The sequence below is a fragment of the Momordica charantia genome, assembly GCF_013281855.1.
Source record: "Momordica charantia cultivar OHB3-1 chromosome 6 unlocalized genomic scaffold, Mcharantia_2.0 BLBB01000006.1, whole genome shotgun sequence".
Classification (NCBI taxonomy): Eukaryota; Viridiplantae; Streptophyta; class Magnoliopsida; order Cucurbitales; family Cucurbitaceae; genus Momordica; species Momordica charantia.
Genome location: NW_028275164.1, coordinates 27,949,831 through 27,972,380, shown reverse-complemented (window position 1 = coordinate 27,972,380; position 22,550 = coordinate 27,949,831). Strand labels below are relative to the sequence as shown.

General features: G+C 32.3%; 3 protein-coding genes across 9 annotated transcripts; 2 read left to right on the top strand and 1 right to left on the bottom strand.

Moving 5' to 3' along the window:
* Positions 1-4,560: 4,560 nt before the first annotated feature.
* LOC111024459 (AMP-dependent synthetase and ligase family protein) lies at positions 4,561-11,676 on the top strand. Of its 6 annotated transcripts, none has more exons than XM_088124864.1 (8): positions 4,561-4,898; positions 7,619-7,738; positions 7,905-8,950; positions 9,154-9,343; positions 9,875-10,020; positions 10,504-10,571; positions 10,920-11,022; positions 11,338-11,676. In XM_088124864.1, exons 3-8 carry the CDS (start codon positions 7,922-7,924, stop codon positions 11,473-11,475), a joined length of 1,674 nt encoding a protein of 557 aa, XP_087980990.1. In that variant the 5' UTR covers positions 4,561-4,898; positions 7,619-7,738; positions 7,905-7,921; the 3' UTR covers positions 11,476-11,676. The 6 variants fall into 6 exon arrangements, 5 of the variants coding, with proteins under 5 accessions (XP_087980990.1, XP_087980987.1, XP_087980986.1 ...); XM_088124861.1 differs by having other exon boundaries at positions 7,850-8,950; XM_088124863.1 differs by having other exon boundaries at positions 4,562-4,898; positions 7,850-8,950; positions 11,362-11,676.
* Positions 11,677-12,595: 919 nt separating this feature from the next.
* Positions 12,596-16,324, top strand: LOC111024450 (plastidal glycolate/glycerate translocator 1, chloroplastic). 2 transcript variants are annotated; one of them, XR_002603335.2, is made up of 9 exons: positions 12,596-13,011; positions 13,121-13,436; positions 13,658-13,919; positions 14,052-14,167; positions 14,359-14,468; positions 14,849-15,026; positions 15,248-15,377; positions 15,767-15,969; positions 16,092-16,324. XR_002603335.2 is itself a non-coding variant. In XM_022302147.2 (8 exons), the coding sequence occupies exons 1-8, from the start codon at positions 12,643-12,645 to the stop codon at positions 15,915-15,917; spliced, it is 1,632 nt and encodes a 543-aa protein (XP_022157839.2). In that variant the 5' UTR covers positions 12,596-12,642; the 3' UTR covers positions 15,918-16,164. The 2 variants fall into 2 exon arrangements, 1 of the variants encoding a protein (XP_022157839.2); XM_022302147.2 differs by having other exon boundaries at positions 15,767-16,164.
* A 773-nt stretch (positions 16,325-17,097) lies between these two features.
* Positions 17,098-20,380, bottom strand: LOC111024444 (phosphoribulokinase, chloroplastic). The gene is made up of 5 exons (XM_088124865.1): positions 19,690-20,380; positions 19,005-19,089; positions 18,615-18,699; positions 18,292-18,536; positions 17,098-17,719 (listed from the first exon to the last, which is right to left on the bottom strand). The coding sequence occupies exons 1-5, from the start codon at positions 20,283-20,285 to the stop codon at positions 17,468-17,470; spliced, it is 1,263 nt and encodes a 420-aa protein (XP_087980991.1). The 5' UTR covers positions 20,286-20,380; the 3' UTR covers positions 17,098-17,467.
* Positions 20,381-22,550: the final 2,170 nt, after the last annotated feature.

Sequence of the window (22,550 nt, the reverse complement as noted above, 5' to 3'; positions counted from 1 at the left end):
ATAAAAATTGCATGTCTTTTTTTTTCCTGGTATATAACTCTTACAAGTTATTTAAGAAGGCACTTTTCGACGAGATTGCACGATTGACCGAGTATGCAAAGAATTAATAGATATGAATGTTTTGAGAAATGTGTGCAAAGTTCTAATACAATCATCTGTCAGTTTCGTATTTTAAAATTATATTACATTGTTTGAACCTACCATCTTTTATTTAAATATATATATATATGTTTTAACCACTTTAAAATTTGTTTACGTGGTTTAATTAATTTGTAAAAATTAAATGAAAATAAAAAGAAATCAATGTATTTTTTCTATAAATTATGACATAGAACAAATTTTGAGTTTACGTACCTTTGTTGGGAGATTCTAATTTCAAAGATCCAATAAAAATAAAATTGAATAGGGCTAATTTAAAGACTTATTATATACCACTTAAAGCTTTGAGAACTAAAATTGTAATTTAACCTCTAAAATATATATCAAAACTAATATTCTAAAATTTTTCATTATATTCTTGATATAATATTCTTCTTAAAATTATATTGACGTGGAATTCAATTTCCTTTTTTTCCATCTTTTTTTAGTAAAAATGTTGAGTGAGAGGAGATCTTCATTATTCGGTGCGAGATAATAAAACGTTGTCTTTCTTTTTTCTGAAATAGTAAAAAACTGTCAGAACTATGTGAAAGCTCTCAACTAACCTGACATGAAAATAATTAAAGCTACTCAGTCAAACTCAATTTTGTTTTTTCCAAAAATAAAAACAAAATATTAATTAAAAGAAAACCTATTATGCAATGCATGTGCTCCTACGTTATCCTCGCATACGACGAACCACATTCATTGTTGTTTCAATCAACGGCGTCACCGTTATCTTCAAATTTCTATGATTTCAAAATTCTGATTAATCCCTCCCTCTAAACTTTGTTTTAATTTGATCTCATTATAAAGTTTTGGATTTAGTCTCTAAATTATATTTTATTTTTCACTCGATTGATTTACGATTGTACGAGTTATTGAAGGTTGGTCACGTGAGAACGAAAACGAGTTACGACCCTTCAAAACGGAACAAACACTCTGCACTCTAAGTTAGAAGAGACGCGAGCTATGGTAAGTTGTTCTAGGAACAAAATTGCAGTCCTAAGAAAAAAGACAGAATGTTTCTTTTATAGACAATGGGACAAAGCCGTTGCAACCACTCCAACCAACGGGCTCCCAAATTGATTGTCAGGCCTAGAGGAGAAGTCCTCGTGTCGGTATGAAAGATCAAATGTTGAGTTCTGATCTCAGTTCAGTCTCTTTTTGTTAGTTTAAGTTGACCATTTTATATGATTTATATCGAATTGAGTTGTTGGGTCTACATGTCCTGTTGCATGATCTCCAACTTACTCCGTCTTAAACTTTAATACAGTTAGCCAAATACAAATTAAATTGAAATTAAACTATGGAGATTAATTTATAATATTTAAAATTATACCTAAAATAAATCTGTTTAATTCTCCGTCCACGTTTGCATGGCTTCTGTTTTCTATAATCTTTATGGTGTGTTTTTGCTCGGGTATCGACGGCAGTGATAAAATACACGTGTGGTCTGAAAATATCTTTACTTGCATGCGTGGATGCTTCTAAACGAGCCAGCTGTAAAGTTTGCCTTTCCTACACCAAATTTACATATCTACCCCCACTCATCCCTTATTTGTCTTTATCTTTTATGGTAACTGACTTTGGTCCGCACGTGTGTTCTGTACGCTTCCTCTTTATGCGAACTTCCATTTCTATCCATGTATTTAGTTTAATACATTAATTAGTTAAATAAGTTTAAATGTTGTACTTAACAAAATAAATTAGTTTTTTTTTTGAGAAATACAAAATAAATTAGTTTAAATCTTATTATATTGATAAAACTTAAATATCTTTTATACTAGGAGGTAATCAACTTGAATTAGTTCAATGTGGTAATTGATACATGTCTGTGATTAATAGGTTATGACACCTTCTTGTAAACAAAAATTAAAGTTCAAATTTCTCAAAAGAAAAAATAAATAAATAAGTAAAAGTTAGTGTTCAAAATTTCATACTACACCGTATTTTTTTCTATTTTTATGAGATTTTTAATATTTTGTCAATAACAAATCTTTAAATTATTATGAACATTATCCAAATTAGATGTCCAACGTGTCAAGATATGAGATGTCTAAATAACCCTAACTCATATGTCAATTTCTTCTATTTGCTTAGTGTCTTCCAGTGTCAAGTTGACTCATTATCCATATGTTTAATTCTCAATATCCCATGTGTCTATTTTCTACCTATAATTTGGCGTGGAAGTTTTAGTGGATTTTGGTGAAAATTTATGTTGAATTCTAAAATTGTGTTTTTCAATTTTCAAAATTTTGATTTTAATTTTATATTTTGTTCAAATCTCGTATTTTCTCATTGTTCGTGACTCGTGGTGCCTCATGTTGCTCCATAATTTTACAAGATAGATAATTGTTTTTCAAAGTCAATTTTTTTAAAGATTAAAATACTATTTTGATATCTGTATTTTTAGCTTTAGTTTATTTTAATTATTGTATTTTGAAAATGTTCATTTTGGTCCATGTACTTTTAAAAAGTGATCTAGTCCCTCTTTACCACATTTTAACGCAAATTTTATGTATAACGGAAACTATTTAGTATAAAGTAATGTTTACCTTTTAAGAAATATATTGATTGTAATGTGGTGTTGAAATTGTGATAGATAAAATCAGACTTAAAATAAAATGAATGAACCAAAATGGTCCCTTTTTAAAAGTTCAGAGATCAAAATTTTAAAGTACATAAATTAAAATGAACGAAGTTAAAAGTACATAAACCAAAAAAAACATTTTAAAAGTATAAAAAATGAAACAAAGTTTGAAAATACATAGATCACACTAGTATTTTAATTTTTTTTTTTTTTTATATCCGCCTATGTGAGTTTTATCATGAATGTTTTATTTTAAAAACAAATTAAGTTATTATTAGTTTTTAAAATCATCAATTTATTGATACAATAATTTATGTGTTAACTATATAGGTATATATATCCGCCTAGTAAAAAAAATTTTCATTAACACCATCTACATCTAATAAATAATAATTTTAATCAAATAGTATATATGGTAATGAATAAAGACCAAATTAAATTATATAACTGTTCATAGCATACTTTAAAATAAACACAAAAAGAAGAATTTGAAATGTAATTTTAACATTAAGAATAGAGGGCAAAATCACACAATCAATTCGCAAATTAGTACCAGACGAATTTTTCTTTCTTCAAATTAAACCAATCCTCTTCTCCGACCGTCTGCCTTCCTCTCCGGCTGGCTCCGCTTTTCTTTGTCGCAAGAGCATTTCATCTCCGACCGCCTTCGAAAAGAGATTTCCGTCGGTTCTTATTCTCCAGACGTTTCTGCTTGTCTTCGTCTCCGACCGACGTTTGCTTGCCTTCATCTCCGACTGCCTCCACTTTTCTCAGTCTCCCAGAACAGTTCATCTCCATATTGAAAGGTTTGCATTCAGATGTTTTCAATTTCTGATTTGGTGTGAAATATTGTATATGTGAGGATATATAGTATAATTATTTGATTAAGATATATCTTATAACTAAACTTGTATATATGCGGATATATACTATAGTGATTTTGAATGAATATATACGGATATATAAGTAGATATATACTGTGATTTTGAATATATTTTTCTGAATATGCTAATATATGTTTATTGAGACTTCAAAAGATGTTTCTGTCATTTTGAATTGTCTTTGAAGATTGAGCACAATGTGGAAGTGAATTAAGAGAAAATGAGTTAAGGTTTTGAATTGTCTTAAAAATTAGTATGACACCCACAAGATTATGATAATAATTTATGGAATTAAATCTTTTATATTTAAAAAAAACAAATAACTATAATAGATGTAAATGCAATAAATAAGGGTAAAATCGGAATCAAAATAAAATCCTGAATTAGAAAAATTTAGACATTTGTGTAAATAAATTTTTAAAATAGTTCTACTAAGACATTATCTCTATATTTAATATAAAAGGGAGCACGTTAAAATACATACTTAAAGTTTTTTTTTTTTTTTTTTAAAAGTACATACTCAAAGTTAATAGTATTCCACCTCTCTTTTTCTTTTTCCACACCGCATGCCCCTCCAAATTTGTCTTACTTTAAGAAAATTATATGTTTAAAAAAATCCCTCTCTCACCGAATAAATGTTTAGAATCGAAAGATTAGGCATAAAAAAGTTAAAATATAACTTTTAAGTTTAAACATTAAAAAATTAAAATGAAAATTTATTTTTAAGTTTAAACATTAAAAAATTAAAATGAAAATTTAGAGAGAGAGAAAAAAAACTTCAATAGGATTTAAATTTTAAACATTATTTATTACCTACTAAATCCGGAGGGCAAATTGGGTAATTGAATAAAATTGATTCCAGAGACGGAAAAAATTTGAAGCGGAGCGGAGCCCATTTTGTTGAACCCGAATTTTCCGCCTATAAAAACAATCTTACAACAGAGAAAGAGCTAATTCCGTTATTCGAATCCCTGATTCCCGCTACTCGCATGCCGCCAATAAACCTAGCCAATAAACCGGCGGCGACCTCAACCGGAATCAATTTCTCCGACTCCATTGTTTTTATTCCGCCGATGATCGCGAGTTTTCCAACTTCCGGAGGTCGATTGTGAGATTTTTCGACTGTTACACTAATTTCTTGCTTCGTCCTTCCGCTTCCTGCAATTTTGCCTTCTATTATTGCGTCAGTTAAATCGCTTCTGGAAAATGAGGGATGAAATGGTGGAGGATAAGAGCTCCAGTCCTGATCGCGAACCAGCGGTGCAACAAGACCGGTGCTAAATCCGGTATTTCTTTCTATTTAGCCTTGAATTTTAATTCTTCTTTATGAACTTTCGCGTTTTTTTTTTTTTTTTGCCTTTCCATCTTTTATGCTTCTAAATGTTCGGTGTTTTATTTCTGGATTTTGCTGGAAATTCTGTTTTGGTTCCTGACTGAATTTAATCTTAAGCCGCCGCTCACTTTCGCCTGTTTGATATACATAGTTTCAATTTAGAAATCAAACATCCATGAAAACGAAATTGAAATAATTAGTTCTAGAAATTTAGAAATTAGACACAATTTGGGAAGATGAAACTTAAAATTTTCAGATCTATTACACATGTAAATTCAACTCTGAATTTACAATCTAATTATTCTGTATCCAGGATAATCGAACTCACAGCTTCTAGGACGTAAATAGTAAATATATGCTCATTAGTTTTCAATCCGAACTCAAATAATATGAAAGTTGGGTGGGGTTACTCGGGTTTTTTGGATTGTCTGTCTTTTTTTTTTTAACACCTAGGTCCACTTATTTATCACTTCTTGTTTTTATTGGGTGAAGTGTTTATTTTTATCCATTTATTTATTTATAACTAGCTTAAAACGTGACTCACCTTTTTTACTTTCTTTTTCAGGGTAATATTCACCCGTTTATTTTCCTATAAAGAAAGAAGAACAGCCTTTGTTTTATACAAACAAAAAACAAAAAGGGAAAAATATCAAGCACATGCTATCTCTAAAGTAATTTTATGACCTTTCTTTTTCAGGGTAAAATAACAATTATACAAAATTAAAAAAATGTTAATAAATTAATTAATATAAGTTTAGATTAAACTAAAATTTAGTTTGCAACTACAATTTTTTAAATTTAAATTGAGATTCAATTACCAAATCTGCTACCAAACAAAAACACTAAAAACAAAGAATTCAACCCTAGTTTTTATTGAATCCCTTATTTTCAAATTTGTGTTTTCTGATTACCAACCAAACGCACCCTAAAATTCTCTCCTCTTTAACTCGATACAACTAGTTTAAATTATTATTTTATTAAATTTTGCATGATAAAATTAGAGTACTTCTTTAAGTAATGACAAAAATAAATCATATATTCTTTATTTCTTAATTTATTATTTTGAATAAGAGAAACTATAATATGAATTGATAGCGGCATAAATAACCTTATAAAAGTTAAAGATAAATTAAAATAATAAAGTAAGGTTTAAAATTTTATTTGAAATTTGTAATAAATTATCATATAATTGATATCAGCTTTTACACATTTTAAAATTTTTTGTTATTTAATAATTTTTTAGTAGTTAATTGAATAAATGTTTCTACTAACACCTAAAAGAACAACACAGTGCTTTTTAAAATATTATATTGTTCTTTTTTTCCCTTTTGGGATAAAGTATCGTTCATGTTATACGTGAATTTGTCTAAAAATCTATTATAACCTTATTTATAACGTATTTCAAAGTTGAAATTTTCATTTTTTAAAAAACTTAAATTTCTTTTTTTTTTTGAGAAATTTAACTTTTTATTGTTATTTATTAAAAAAATGTAATTTATAATATTTTTGTATTATGATAAAAAAAAATCTTCATTTAAATAGATGGGCAGTATAATATTTAGAAATATTGTTAGTATTAAAAGTAATTTTTCCCCCTTAAACTGTCTCATAACACTATCATGATATGAATTTTACAATTTATTAATTATTAAATTTATAAAATATAAAGAAGAACTTGTGAAATATTTAATGAAATCAATTAATGTATAATTAAAATAAACTTTATAAAAAAAACATTAAAATTAACTATTTATAATAATTTAATTAGAGTATCAAACCACGTTGTGTAATAAAAAAAAAAAGTTAAGAGAACTAATTTTATTGTGATTGAATTAAAAGTTGACGTCCCTTTCTTTTGTAAATAATAAATAATATTTCAGAAGTCTTAAAATAGCCAAATAAATTTTCATATAACCAAGATCGTTAGAAGTTTCTCTAAATCAAAATGTAGGAATCGAATAATATAGTCTATGCAATGTCGATTTTAGAGAGATGTATGAAACTCTTCATATATTGGTAATAGAGATATTTATTTTTTGAACTCCTCCTTCCAAAACTTTTTGAAAAAAGAAACAAAATTTCTGAAAAAAGTAATTTTTGTTAATAAAATGTATATTTGTTATCATCAAAATATTAGAATTTTTGTATTTTCTATATACAAATAGTTTTTCTTTCAGCATTGTGCATATTTTGTTCCTAGGTAAGGCATGCAAATACTCCTTTTTTTTTTAAGGAAAATTTACAACGTATTTGAGAAAAGTGAAAAATGTCAAGTTGTTGGGCATTGAACTTTTCTCAAAATAATTTTAATATAGGTGATTGCTTTATTCAATTTATCTTATTATTGCTTCATTCTTGAATTTAAGATGAGACTACCCCACATTTTATTTGTCAATCTAAACGTTGTTCAACTGGTTATGAAATCTATCTCCAATTAAAAGATCGTGAGTTTAAATCTCTACTCCACGTGCTGGGTTAAAAAAATGAAACATTTTTAATAAGAGATTTTTTTTTTATGGGTTGAATATTGCATTGGAATAATTGTTTAAACTTAAAAAGATGACTTTTTTTTTATTCTATATTTTTCGGCAAACAATTAGTTATATGAAATAACATTTTGGCAACAATTTTTATATGGGTATTTTGGTACTAACACCTTTCTTTACATGGTAGATCTTTAGGACAAGTCACACCTTACATAGTGGCGGCTCGAAAACATTTTCCAAATTACCATCCTTCTAAGTTGTAGAATTTAGAGGACGTCATTGCATTGCAACTTCATTGCGGCACCAAGTATGCTACTGAGCTCTGAACTGATACATAACAGAATAGTTTTCTTCTAGTTCAAATTTTATGTCGTGCCTGGATCTTGTTTGATTTGGTCTTGTATATTTTTTTATTCAGTTTATGACAATAGCATCAGCTTCCCTAAACAATCACTTAAATTGTGATACTTCAGAAAATCAGACTGCGGGGATGCAAAAAATTCCTCACTCTGAGTATCCTGACTGGTATTCACCAGACTCAGGAATCTGCCGTAGCCATTATCCCTCCATAGATTTGCCCTCCGACCCATTTCTTGATGTCGTCTCTTTCATCTTCTCATTCCAACATAATGGGGTTTCAGCTTTAATTGATTCCTCAACTGGACATTCAATATCTTACAGAGAATTGTATCCTCTTGTCAAGTCCATGGCTTGTGGGCTCGACAAGTTGGGTATTTCACAAGGAGACGTGGTTCTGATTCTGCTACCAAATTCCATTTTGTATCCCATTATCCTTCTGGGTGTTCTGTATTTGGGAGCAGTTGTTACGACCATGTTTCCTCAGAGCAGTTTCTCAGAAATCAAGAAACGAAGCAGTGATTGCAATGTGCGTCTGGCTTTTGCAATACCTCAGAAGGTTGAGGATTTTGAAGCGTTGGGAATTCATGCCATTGGGGTACCAGAAAATGTGAATTTAAATTCCAGGTCTATAGGATTTTCTTCCTTTTATGAGCTTATTTCAGGTGGTTTTGATTTCAATAAAAAGCCAGAGATTAAACAGCAAGATACAGCTGCTATACTATATTCATCAGGGACTACCGGAGTGAGCAAAGGGGTGATACTGACACACAGAAATCTTATAGCTACGATCGAGCTTTTTGTGCGGTTTGAAGCTTCACAGTATGAATATTTGAGTACAGAGAATGTGTATTTAGCTGTTGTACCAATGTTTCATATATATGGTCTCGCACTTTATGTGATGGGATTACTGTCACTGGGGTCTTCTATTGTTGTAATGAGCAAATTTGATATCAAAGAGGCAGTCAAGGCCATTGATAAATATAATGTTACCCATTTTCCAGTTGTTCCACCAATATTGACAGCTCTAACTAGGACTGCAAAGGAAATTTGTGGACGAAGATTTCAGAGTTTGAAACAAGTTTCTTGTGGGGCTGCTTCTTCGAGCAAGAAGGCCATAGAGGAATTTGTGCAGGCTCTCCCTCATGTCGACTTCATTCAGGTATTGACTCCAACATCAGACTACTATTTGACATTTCCAATTAATAAAACTAAAGCATAAAAAGCAATATCTGAGATGGACTTTTGGTTGAATTCTTGAGTCTTTCAATGTTGTCCTTCTTATGGGTGTGGTAAGGTTGTAGGGTAGGAATGCCATGTTGTTGGTTCAAACAGGCTCAATTTCGGTGTCCTTTCTTTTGTTAGGGATATGGCATGACTGAGTCCGCAGCTGTAGCAACTCGTGGCTTTAATACCAAAAAGGCTCAAAATTATTCCTCAGTGGGACTTTTGGCACCAAACATGGAAGCTAAAGTAGTTGATTGCATTAATGGATCTTTCTTGCCTCCTGGTAGACACGGCCAACTTTTGCTGCGGGGACCTAGTTTGATGAAAGGTTTGAAAGATCTTATCTGAGATTTTTAGGTCTCATTTGATAACTATTTTGTTTTTAATTTTCTGTTTTTGAAAATTATCTTGCTTTTTCGTAATTTCTTTGGCATGTTACTATATTTTTTCAAAGTATGTTTGAATTCTCAGTCAATTTTCAAAAATAAAAATAAAATTTTGAAAGCTCTTGTGTTAGTTTTCAAAATTTGCTTGTCTTTACGGATTGTAAAATAAAGTGGTTATGAAACAGGTCATAATGTCTTTGCTGTACTTGAAGCATTGCGCTCATGCTAGTGAATTTCATCACTCTTCTGCCTTTTTCTATGCCATTTTCATAATTCTAGAGTCCACACCTCTCTGCCTCAACTACTGAGAATGGACGAGAATATTTGTTTTCATAGTTATCTGCGACCATAACTTTCTTTGCAATAGCTTCTTGTTATCTACCCCCACCATTACTTCAAAGATATATATTGCTTACTACAATTAGATTTACGAATTTTTTCTGATATACGGAGGTCTAGTTTTGCCTTTTCAGGGTACTTGAATAATACAGAGGCAACGATGTCCACAATAGACCATGAAGCTTGGCTACATACTGGAGACGTCGTTTACTTTGACCAAGATGGATACTTGTATGTTATTGATCGCTTAAAGGAGATTATAAAATATAAAGGCTTTCAGGTACTCAACCATGATTCACACTTTCATGTTTTTTCCTATGAGTCGAGTGAATACATTAGGTCCTGTTCATAACTATTCTATTCTTTCCATTCTAGAAAAATATAAGTTCTTAAACATTTTTTTTTTTAAATTTGACTAAGAATTCAAATGTCTTTTTAAAAAATATGAAAAACATACCAAAACAATCGCGAAGAAATAAGCATGAACCATAAAAATTAAAAAATAAAAACACGTGTTATTAAATGGGATCTTAGTTTTTAGCTTTTGCAATCTTTAGTACCGCACTCCCGCTAGCTAGCATTGACTCCCCAGCCAATGCCAGCTAATAGAAACCGTTATATTTCTAAAATAAGTTTATAAAAGAATATAGTATTACAATAAGTTTTTATTCTTTAAAATAAAAAACCCCCCTTGTGGCTTTTCTGTGTTAACGTTTGAATCAACTTCCGTAGTGGTGCAATTTGCTTATCTGTTGTTCTGTAGATTCCTCCCGCTGATTTAGAAGCTGTGTTGATTGCACATCCAGAAGTTCTTGAAGTTGCAGTGACAGCGTAAGTACGAGCTCCGAATCCATTCCTGAATCAAGTTTTGGTGTCAATATTCTATTCTTCTAAGCATACTTTTTAGCTAGAGAGTACACATATTTGAGCTGCTTAATCAATTCTGTCATTTTAATCAAGGAATCTTCTTAGTTGTTTAATATATACATTTATCGATGAAGGAATAAGCCTCATATTTACTTTTTACAGCAAATGAGAAATCAGTTATCTCCACAAGGTTGATAATCAACCAAGTTATCAGTTTTTCAGATCATATTCTTAGACCCATTGCGGGGCTTCACATGCTGCTATGGCATCGTCTGAGGTCATGATGTGTTTCACTTTCTTTGGTCTCTTCAGGGAAGTTGATGAAGAATGTGGGGAGATTCCAGTGGCATTTATCGTCAAGAGGCCCGGAAGCAGGCTCTCACAGAAAGATGTTATAGATTTTGTTGCTCAACAGGTTTGCCATTTTTAGCAGTTACAATGTAAAAAATAGCTGAACTTTATATTGCATCGGCAGAGATGATCTTTGTGTCGACAGTAAACTGTTTTGCCTATGCTGACGATTTTTTCTACTAGAATTTTGTATCGAATCATCGGTAAAAATATGTTAGTTCTAGCTGTAGTGTAAGTATGCCACAAATAATCTCAAAGGAAGGATCATTATTTCACTTAAAATATTTTAAGATCTAATATATCTTCTCGTAATTGATACGTATAAAAAATTAGAATGTAAAGTTTTACCGTGTCTTGTGAGAACTTACAAGAACTTCAGGCTGGTGTCATTTTTGGCTCACAGGTTGCACCATATAAGAAGATCAGAAAAGTGGTTTTTACAGAAGCGCTACCGAAGTCTGCTGCTGGGAAAGTACTTCGGAGGGAACTGAGGAAGCAACTACCCTCCAAACTTTGAGATCTCATTTGTTCTTTTTTTTTTTTTTTTTTTTACTCTCTTTGTTCCTTCTGTAGAGATGATAAGTTGTAGTTGTAGTGATTAGTTCTGGTGGTTATAATAAATTTTGTAATGATGGTATTTGCTATGATTCCAGATTACCAATTTTATTGTTCAGTTGAACTCAAAAAAAAAAAAAAAAAAAGCTCAAGAATTCACCTAGCCTTTTCTTTTATTTATTTGTATTTTTTATCTCCAAAACTACGGTAACAGGTAGCTTATGATTTTTATTGATTTAGAAAGTATTTGAATATTTAAAGTGTCTATCTTCTTTATCATATAACTTTGGATTAATTTTATTTTGGACTTTAAATTTTTAAAATGTCTATTTAGTACTTGACTTCAAATAAGTTAATTAATTGGGTCTTTTATTAGTTTTGGTTTCAACTAATGGACGGGCTTTCAGAATAAATGCAATCATGTATTGGAGATATACATTATTCAAAATAAATATTAGGTGGATGAGTATCATGTGATAAATAGCGATAGACTACAAATATTTATTTTTTAAACTATAGAGACTTGAATAGTTCTTTTGAAATTTTATACTCTGATATGATAATTATTTTGGTTTATGTTTTATAAATTGTAGCTTATAAATTAATTTAAAAATTATTATGTATTTGTAACCATGTTGGAAACATATAAAAAATCATAAAGTTTACGACAATTATTATCCAACAAATTCAAAATGATGGTTCCTTTTTAAAGTTGAGATTAAAAAGAAAAAAAAAGCAACACAGAACTTTTTAGTTTAGCCAAAATTTAAAAGAAAAGATGTTTTTCAACTGTCTAATTTAGCTTTTAAGATTAAGATATATTTAGGCTTTTAAGAAGTTAATATAATATAAAAAAATTTAATTTCCATCCAAAACTTCTAATTTTTATTCCTTTAATTTAAACTGTTAGAAAAAATAAATAAACCATCACCAATACCATTTCTTTTTTTTTTAGTTAAAAAAAACCATTTATATTTTGAATTAAAAAGAAAGAAAATTAAAACGAAAAAGAAAAAGAAAAAGAAAAAGCAAGAAATAGAACGTTATCAACAGAGATGTGATTTGGTAATTTAAGCTGTCCCTCTCGCCTCTCCACTGATACGTGTCAGAGCAAAATTCCTCAGAAAAAATGTTCAGCAGCTGCTCAGCCTCTGTGCCACGCACTCCCATGGCGACGCCCACCGCCACTCCCCATTCTTCTTCATTTTACCCTCTCTCTCTCTCCAATTTCAATCATCCTACATTCCCTCCACAATCCCGTTCAAATCCATGGTCGCAGTTTCGTCCCTTCCATTCCAGAAAATCCTCCATTGCTTTCAACGGTTCTCGACCCACTCACAAATCCCACTCTCCCAAACGACCTCTCCTCCCACTCCCTGTCCCTAGTTGGAGATTCTTGCGAATGGATTCTTCGGCAACGGAATCTTCTCCCAGAGAAGTTCTACTCAAATCTGCCGCCTCGGATGGTGCCCGCACTTCTTCCTCAATCTCTCAAAGTGTGAGCAATGGAAGATGGATTGCTTTTTTTTTTTTTTGTTGTTCTTTGTTGCGGATTACGATTCCTGTTGTGTAATCTGGTTGTGACTTGTTTCTTCTTTTGTTTGCAGGTGTTTGCGGTACTTCATCTGGTTGTTTCTCTAGGGATTATTCTTGCGACTGACAAACTCTTGAAAACGGCTTTTGTGGCTGCTGCGATTAAGTTCCCCAGTGCGTTGTTTGGAATGTTCTGTATCTTTTCTATTTTGTTGCTTCTTGATTCCACTGTTCCTTCGGCTGTAACTGGCGTAATGAACTTCTTCGAGCCGGCACTCTTGTTTATTCAGAGGTGGCTGCCTCTGTTCTATGTTCCATCCTTGGTCATTCTACCTCTGTCTGTGAAGGACATCCCTGCAGCATCCGGGATCAAAATTTGCTTCATAATAGGTACATAATTTTGCCATCTATTGCTATTGCATCTTAGATCAATTCTAAAGGAGCCTTATATATGCTTTTGGGGTGGTTTGGTTACTTCTATTTACTTAATGTTTCGTGATTTCTATCACAAAAGATAATCAAATGGATGCATTTGTAAAAATTGAATTGAGATGACTGATGCTGAGTTCAGTTTAATGGCTTACCCTCTTCTATTGGTTGGTTCTTTGCAGTTGTAGGTTGGCTGGCTACTCTGTGTGTTGCAGGATACACGGCTATAACCGTTAGAAATATTGTAAAAACTGAAATGACTGATGCTGAGCCTATGAAAAAACCATCTCCATTTTCTTCAATTGAAATGTGGAGTTGGACTGGAATTTTCCTAGTGTCATTTGTTGCTGCTTTATTTTATCCAACAGCACTTGGCACGAGTGCTCGAACATTCCTTCCATTCCTACTTGCGTCGACCGTGTTAGGCTACATTGTTGGATCTAAGTAAAGTTATACTATCCTCGATTTTAGAAAGCTGAAATGGATAAATACCTTTTTGTTTCTTCTGGGGAATTCAGTTAATTAAAGTTATTCTTATAATGTGCATCTTATAGTTTTCTGATATATGATTTCCAGTTTACCAGGGAGCGTGAAGACGGTTTTCCACCCAATCATCTGCTGTGCAGTCTCTGCAGATCTCGCTGCACTTGCTTTTGGATATCTTTCCCACTCTGGGCTTGATCCAATTCTAGGTATAGTCTACGCCGAGATCACCTCATGCTTTCATCTCTTCTTCGTTACAAGAAAAAAAACCAGAAAGATAGTAGAATATGTAATCAATATCTGGCTGCACAATTAGTAGCACATTACGACTTAACTATTTGGTTTACGTTCCATTCATATGCCTGGTTGTATTGCATATTAATCCTCTATAAAATTCCAGCTTCATATTTGACAAAAGTATCATCTAACCCTGGAGCTGGTGATATTTTAATGGGATTTTTGGGATCTGTCATCCTCTCCTTTGCTTTCTCAATGTTCAAACAGAGAAAGGTAATTTCTTTTTCTTATTTATCACTTTTAATGAGCTGAGTTTCCTTTTGGTGCTTAATATGTTTTGATTCTTAGAAAGCCTAAAACTTTTAAATGAAGTTGAGTATTAAACTTTGTATCTGGCTGCTAGTGGCAATATTATCATGGCTGTTACATATAGAGGAACATCCACATTAAGTTCCAAAAGTATTATTACTATAGACTCAAGTTTCCTTTTCTCATTTGGAAATAGTAAAACTAAGGATGAAGAAGCTTCAGATGTAGGAACAAACACTCCAAAATTATATTTTCTTCCTTTATACATGCGACCTAACAAACCAACCTGTGACCTTGTTATTATAATAATGTCTCTCTTTGAAATCTCGTCTTGCATTTTGCAGCTCGTTAAGAGGCATGCAGCTGAGATTTTTACATCCGTCATTATCTCAACTATATTCTCATTGTACTCGACTGCTCTTCTTGGACGTTTGACCGGATTAGAACCAAACTTGACTGTCTCAATTCTTCCCAGATGTATAACTGTGGCTTTGGCACTTAGCATTGTGACCTTTTTTGAAGGTACTACGACCATACAATTACAATAGTCTTGTAGTTTTAGGTCCATTTACAATTGTGTATATATAGACATTTTGATTTATGAACGATAGTTAGCAAAATGGTTGGCTGCAATATGTTTCTATGCTCTTGTTATCTGAAGCAGTTCCTTTCGTATGATATTAAACTAGCTCGTTCATAGTATAATATAACTTCCTGACATTCTAGTTCTTTCCTGGTTGTAGGTACCAATCCATCTGTCACAGCTGCCGTGGTCGTTGTAACTGGTCTTGTTGGGGCAAATTTTGTCCAAGCAACACTTGATAATCTGAAGTTTCGGGATCCTATTGCTCGGGGTATTGCAACTGCTTCAAGGTATGTAATATATAGATAGCCATTTAATCAATAGTAGCTCGTTGGTTTTCATGCATAGGGAGTAAAATCCATGTCATGTAATATATAGCATGCAATTATATGGTACCATTATACAAACCAAAAATTGGTTGGTGGCTCGTTCATTATAGCTCACTACGATGTAATCTTTTGTACATCGGTGTTCTTCGACTTGTCCCTATATTGGATGGTCAACGTGTTATTGCTTGTGAACTAATATTGGGTTATTTACGCAAAGAGATGTGTTTGATTATACAACAATTAATACGATAACCTTGGAGGTTTTTTTTCAGTTTCATGTTAGAGGAAAATCATTTACTAATCCAGACGAAAATGAGAAATAAGAAATGCCTCCCATTGTCATGTTTCAGTGCACACGGGCTCGGAACAGCAGCATTATCGGCCAAGGAACCCGAGGCTCTCCCGTTCTGTGCCATTGCCTACGCTTTGAACGGAATTTTTGGCTCGTTGATTTGCTCACTTCCAGCAATAAGGAAAAGCTTGATTGCCATTGCTGGCTGATACAAAACCAGTCCCTCTTGCTCTCACTGTAACTACTCACTTGTGCAGTCTGGTAAATAGAAAATCAGGAGAGCATGAAGTTTGTACAGGGAAGCACATGCTGGTCTTCTAGTAATTTATTTTTTCATGTTTCTTGTTTGAATAAAATTATTTTAATTTTTCTTTTTTCTGCAGTTCTTCCTCACTTGGAAATTCCGAAGGCCTTCTCTACCATATCAAAAAAAAAAAAGGGTAAAATTTGAAAGCATGTTTGTATTTAGTTTTGGGATGGAAATTATGGGCATAGTGAAATTTTAGTCGGACTGTAATGTGATGATAGTACTGTAACTGTCATCATTTTACAGAAAATGGTCCAAAAAATTAAATAGAAAAAAGGAAAAATGCAAATCTAGTGGAGTTCAAGGTGAGTTTTATATTTAATATTGAAAGTATCTTTTTAAGTATAGGCAGGTTTTTAGACTAAATAAACTAATTTTTAAGAAAAATTGTACATTTTAATTTTGACTTGTTTTGTTTCCTTTTTTATGAAAGGATATCTTAACGTATTCTTTAAATGAACAGCCTAAAACTTTATTGGTAAAAATCGGTTAAATTTTTTTAAATATAAAAATTAAAAATAAAGTTGGTTGGATTACTATCTTGTTTACCTTTTTTTTTTTTTGAGTATGGTTGGATTACTATCTTAACCTTTATGATTTAATTTAATTTGAATTTATTCATATAATTTAATTTGAATTTATTCATATGATTTAATTTTTTTTTAGTCAAATTTTATGTATGGTCCTCAACTTCTTTTACCTATTTATAATCTTAAACTCTGATACAGATGGTTTAATACAAATTAGGTTTTCATAAGTAATGTGTGAAGCAGGCATTTGAATCCACAAAGTTTTTTTTTTTTTTTTATAAGAAGGTGTTTTGACATGTTCAAGAATACAAATGAGTTTAAATAAATAAAATGTTACTTTTTTTTTACTTCAAATAAAATGTTATTTTGTTATTGGTTAATACAGGAGATAAATAAAAAAATGATAATTTGTTATCTAAATAAAATATATTAAAAAAACATGTTATGTTTGATCAAATTGTCAGAACTGAATTAAAATTCTTGAAATTATTGGAAATAAGTGGAAATTGAGTCTAAAATATAAGGACGAAATCGAAATTTTCAAATCACTAATTGAATTTCTAATTTAACCAGAAAATATATTTAATGGTTTTATTTGAAATAATTAAATGAACACAGTAACATTAACATACACATGAAAAATATCCGCCGAAGTAGTCCATAATGAGTCGAGGCGGGGAGGAGAACGAAAAAACAATGAATCAAAATAATGTTCGAATCTCTGCAAAAACTTTGAATTTGCATTTCATTTATGCTTTCGATTTTTTTAGATCACAAATTTCCACTGATCAGAGAATCAGGACAACACATCGCAGAGAGCGATTCACTGTAAAAACACAAAGCTAAATCCATTCTAGACATCGGCGACTGAGAAAATCTCTCAACGCCTCGCCGTCCCGGCGTCGGAAAGCGATGCGCGGCTTCAGGCTTTCGCTGCCTGAACCGGCGCTTTGGCCTTGCTGGCGGAAATCTGCTCGTACAGTTCTCTGATCTTCAATCCGACTATGGTTTGGAAGAAGCCTGTGCCATTGTTGCTGCCAGGGAAGTCCGAGTGCTTCAGCATCTGTTGAGTCACTTCGCCATAGAATTTGGTCGACAGGTTGCTGAGATGGCTTTCGACGTAGATGAGTTCGTCGAGTCTGTCGAATTGGCCGTCCATCTCCAGCACGGATACCTGAAATCGCCATTGAGACAAAAGATCAAACACTTGGTGTACGACGCGGCGAAGGATTCAACTGTAAGTTCTCTTCCTTTTTTTTTTTTTTTTTGGGGGATCGTTGGTAATATTTGTGTTTTCTTTTGAGAAAATGGAAGTTGATTTAAGAGCCAAAAATAATGAATATTGGCTTCATTGGATAGTTATTTTATTTTAAATATTTTTATCTTCAAATCTTAACATAATTTCGAAAAGGAAAGTAGACATGTGACATTAGTTAAGCTTGGTTCCTGGAATTAAATTCCAAAAGCTATACCTAAGCAAAGTATGATTTAAAAAAAAAATAAGTAAAAAGGTCATTACGTGGTCCATGGTAATTTTATTTAACATTTTGAAAGTATAGTTTTGATAAACCTATTGTTTTCAAATTTTGTATCCCATTTTTAAGAAAACAAGAAACATAAAACATCGTGGACCACATCCTAATTCTCAAGAATCCAAACACTAAAAACGTCACCAGACCATTTAACAAATTATGAATTAGTTTGATAAAATTTGATTGATAGAGTGGTAGTAAGTAAAGTAATTACCTCATGGCCATAGTAAGTTTCAGGGCCATAGGAGAATTTGATGCCAGGGTAAGAGCAAGTGAGCTTCCTTCCACAGGGAATCCATGAAATGGTAGAGCCTTCATCAAACAAATAAACTGGGTTGAAAAACTCCACCCCTTCCTTCATTATCAGCCTTACTCGCAAAACTTTTCCTTCATTATCATTTGGAATCAGCTGTGTTGGCAACACTTCTATCACTGCATCTGCATATTGCTTCTGTGGGTCTGCAAATTCATATATCACACATTAGTTTTCTGAAAACCCCTGCTTTCTTGGACATCAAAAGAACTTTCTTTCTTTACCGATGTAGGCGTCGAAGTCGGGTTTTCGGGCTTCGATACTCGCTTTGATGCTTTCGAGACTGTGTCCTCTCTCAGCCATGTCCCTCTGTAATGGTGTTTGAAGCAGTTAGATCGTAGGAAAAAATGGGGGGAAATGTATTTTAGGGTCCAGTTTAAAAACTTTTTTTTTTTTTTATGCCTTCTGAAATAAAAGTTTTGACTCGTTTGAGAAATTGTTTACAAAAGGAATTGTAAAAAAAATATATGATTAGATGATTTGTAAAAAATAATGATATTTCTGCACGGTGAAACCAATGTTTACCAACTTCACCTGTTCTTAAAACTAGTTCATGCAAACATGTTCTAAAATTTTGTTTTAGAAAATAGAACATTGATTAGACAATTTGGAACCTGAATTTTCCATGCAAATTTAACTTCGTTGCTGATGTCCAAGTAGATACTGAAGTCCAAAAGGTCTCTTACTCTCGAATCATACCTATTTAGGGAAAAGGGAAGTGCTCAGTCAGGCATTAGTCAAACAGAAAAATTAAGTTTAGCTTCCCAATTATACCCTGCTCCTTAAGCCTGCACATACTGGTTAATGAGTAATTTAACAGGGCACATGTCTTTTTTTTAATTTATTTAATCAAGTGACTTTTATGACTACATATTTGTTTCATAAAGCATCATTATAAAATTTAAAATTGTTAGTTAATCTTTCTTTGCTGTAACATTTTCTTTGATTCTTAGAATACACCAAATACACAAGCACAGAAAACCATTAATATTTCATGCTATAGACCCAAAAAAGAAAAGATATAGATAACCATTAAACTTCTAATACCTCAATGTGTAGTTAAAATCCTAACCTGGTAAACTATAATAAAATTCAAATTACTAATGGAGAGCATATAAATCTTTTGCTTCTATTGAATATTGCCATCCACCTCAAAACATGATTAAGTTTGCACTGTTTTTGTGCTCTTTTCCTTTTTCAGAATTAAATTTGTACACTGTACCCAATTATTTGGATTAAAATCTTCTCACTCTTAATTACTTGATAGAAAATTCTTAGAGATAGGAATGAAAAACTCACATGGGGTGCAAGCCTTCAATGACAAGGATTTTAGGGGGTTTAATGAGCTCAGGAGGGTCAAGAAGGCCAGTAACATGATTGTAAATTGGCTTATCAACAGCCACACCAGTTTTAAGAGCCTTGACTTGTTCATACATAAGGTCAAAATCGTTGGCTTTTGGGTCCAGTGCTGTGACCCCCTTCTCCTTCCTCCCTGTTCTGTCCAATGAGTGGTAGTCATCTAAGCATATGACAGTGGTTGTGTCACTGATGAGTGTGTTCGAGTCTGGGTTACCGCCCTTTGGTGGCTCTGCTGCCCCTCCAAACACACTTGTCAGCCTCCTCATGAACGTGCTCTTCCCACACCCTGAGTCTGCGGCCAGACCAATCACCACTGTCTGTTGGTCACCCGCAGAGCAGGTTATCAGATAGCGGTTGGCGACACTGCTTTGACCGTCTCTTTTACTGCTGCTGCTCCCTTGCTTCTTGCCATTGCTGTAGAAAACCAGTTGGTGCTGCTTCTGGTGGAAGCCAAACTGGGTTTTGATTGGTGTGTGGCTTGTTGAGGAGAAGGTGGAGTTTAGAGATTGGGTTGTGTAGACTGTACAAACTGCCATTCTTTTTTCTCTCTCTTCTCTCACTCCTCTCTCTTACAGTAGTTGAGGGAGTAAAGAAGAAGATAGTCTAGATTGGGGGGGGAGGGGGGGGGGGGTGTCTTTTTTTCCTTTTTTTTTTTTCCTTTCTTTCTTTCTTATCTTCTTGTGTATGGAGGAGAAATGAAATGGGGGATTTTGGCTTGTTTTTGCTCCTTTTATATGTTTTCAAGGCTAAATCTGGAACACAACTGAAACAGGAGGCTGAGGATGTAGGAGAGAGAAGGGACAATTAAAACTTAAAGAGCCACACAAAAAAATCTGTTTGGAAGTGATGAAAGTTGGGCTGTGTGCTTGTAATGGAAGACTAGGAAGAGAGGGGTCACAGATGACATTGTTTGAATTGTGGTGCACCAGGAACGTCTGAAATAATAATTTTTACTTGGTAAGAATCTTCCGAATTCAACACTACTAAAAATTTGACAGTTATATATTTGTTCGACTTCCTTTTGGTATTCCTCTCGGTTAGTAGATGATTCATGCCAACCAATCCGAAAGCTGAGTATTATTCTTCTTGAAATGTTTTATTTGTTAAATTAAGGATAAAGGGATATTTGAGTTTGCATATCAGAAGAAGAGAAGGGGTGTGGAATTGTTGATGAGGAGGCTGTGATGAAAAGAGGCATGGAATAACAAGGTGGGGATTTGTTGGGAATTTGGATATTTGAGTGACACGTGGCAGCAAAAGGATGGCTGGTTCAGGATTGGGAGTGGGAGGTGAGGAATGGAGGGGAGATGGAGACTGGAGAGAATGCAATTGCTTTCCCCATCCAATCCAATTCAATTAAATTCAATCTTTGGACTCTTCAGGTAAATTTAGTTCTTGTTACAGAATATAATAGCACATCTACAGTAAAGAAGATGAAAAAACACCAAACATATAAATTTTGGTAGGAAGAAAAAAGTTCTGAGATAATAGTTTGGTTTTCAAATTTCTATATTTTTAATAAACGGTTAAATTATAAGTTTAGTATATACACGGTTTAATATGTTATTAAAACTCTAAAAAATATATCGAATAAACTTTCAATTTTGTGTCTACTCTATCCCTAAACTTTAAAAAATGGCTCAGACATTTCTAAACTTTCAATTTGGTATTTATTTCATGAATTTGTCTACCATATCTATGATTTATGAGATATTTTTTTCTAAGTTTGGTGTCTTATAAGATACTTTCTAAAGTTGGGGATATCTTATCAAGTTTATTTGGCAGTTTGTAAAGTTTAGGGATTATTAGACCAATTATATACAATTTAAAAATGGATACATAATTTCTCTGAGTTTTTAATTGATAGAGGGGGGAAATTTTTGTTAACAAGGAGGCTTAATTTATATTGAGGTATCAGTATATTAAAAACAAGGTCATATTTTTTAGTTTATTCAATACTATGTAGGGTGATTACTCTAACTGTCGACTTTTTTGTCGGTGATATATGTAAGCTATGTTCGGGTAGACTTTTTTTTCTTTTTTCTCTCCTTTTTATACCTACCGCACACATACTTTTAGAGAGGGAGAGGAAAGTGTTGTAACATATTGAAACAAGCCATTTTAAACTGGTTAAATTATGTGTTTTGTTATTGTATTCCATTATTTGTATTAATTTGATTCTGATCTTTTTGATAAGTTTTATTTTACTTCATATATTTTAGTTTAATATTTTGGTTGAATCTCGTCAATAGTTGATGTGATTAGAGAACATCATTAATATTGATGTGGGATTAACTTAAATCTATCTAACTTATTTTGCATGTATTAATACTTGTTAATTTTTATCTCAAAAAAAAAAAATATATATATATATACTTGTTAATTTCCTTTTCTAATGGAGGTTGGAGACGTGGGTTTTAAAGTTGGAAGGTATTTTCAAACATCTTAAGCTCTAGCCATTGCTGTCTATATTTCTCATGGGAAAATTCTTGCCGAACACATTATCAGTTAAACAAACTTATAAATTTAAGGATATAATCAAAACTATGTTAAGGGATTGAACAAACACCATGCTAAAAGTTCATAGAAATTTATTTTTTATTTTTTTTCTAGTACAACAAATGAGGTGCTAAAATTCGAACTCATTACCAACGGTAAGAACAGGTGCCAATTATAGGCTATAGTTGAGTTAAATTATGGGTAGAAATCTAATTTGTAGTTGAACAGAACTTCAAAAATATAAAGATAAAATTGTCACAAGTGACAGGGTACAACAATAAAAAGCATAGTAAATCATAAAA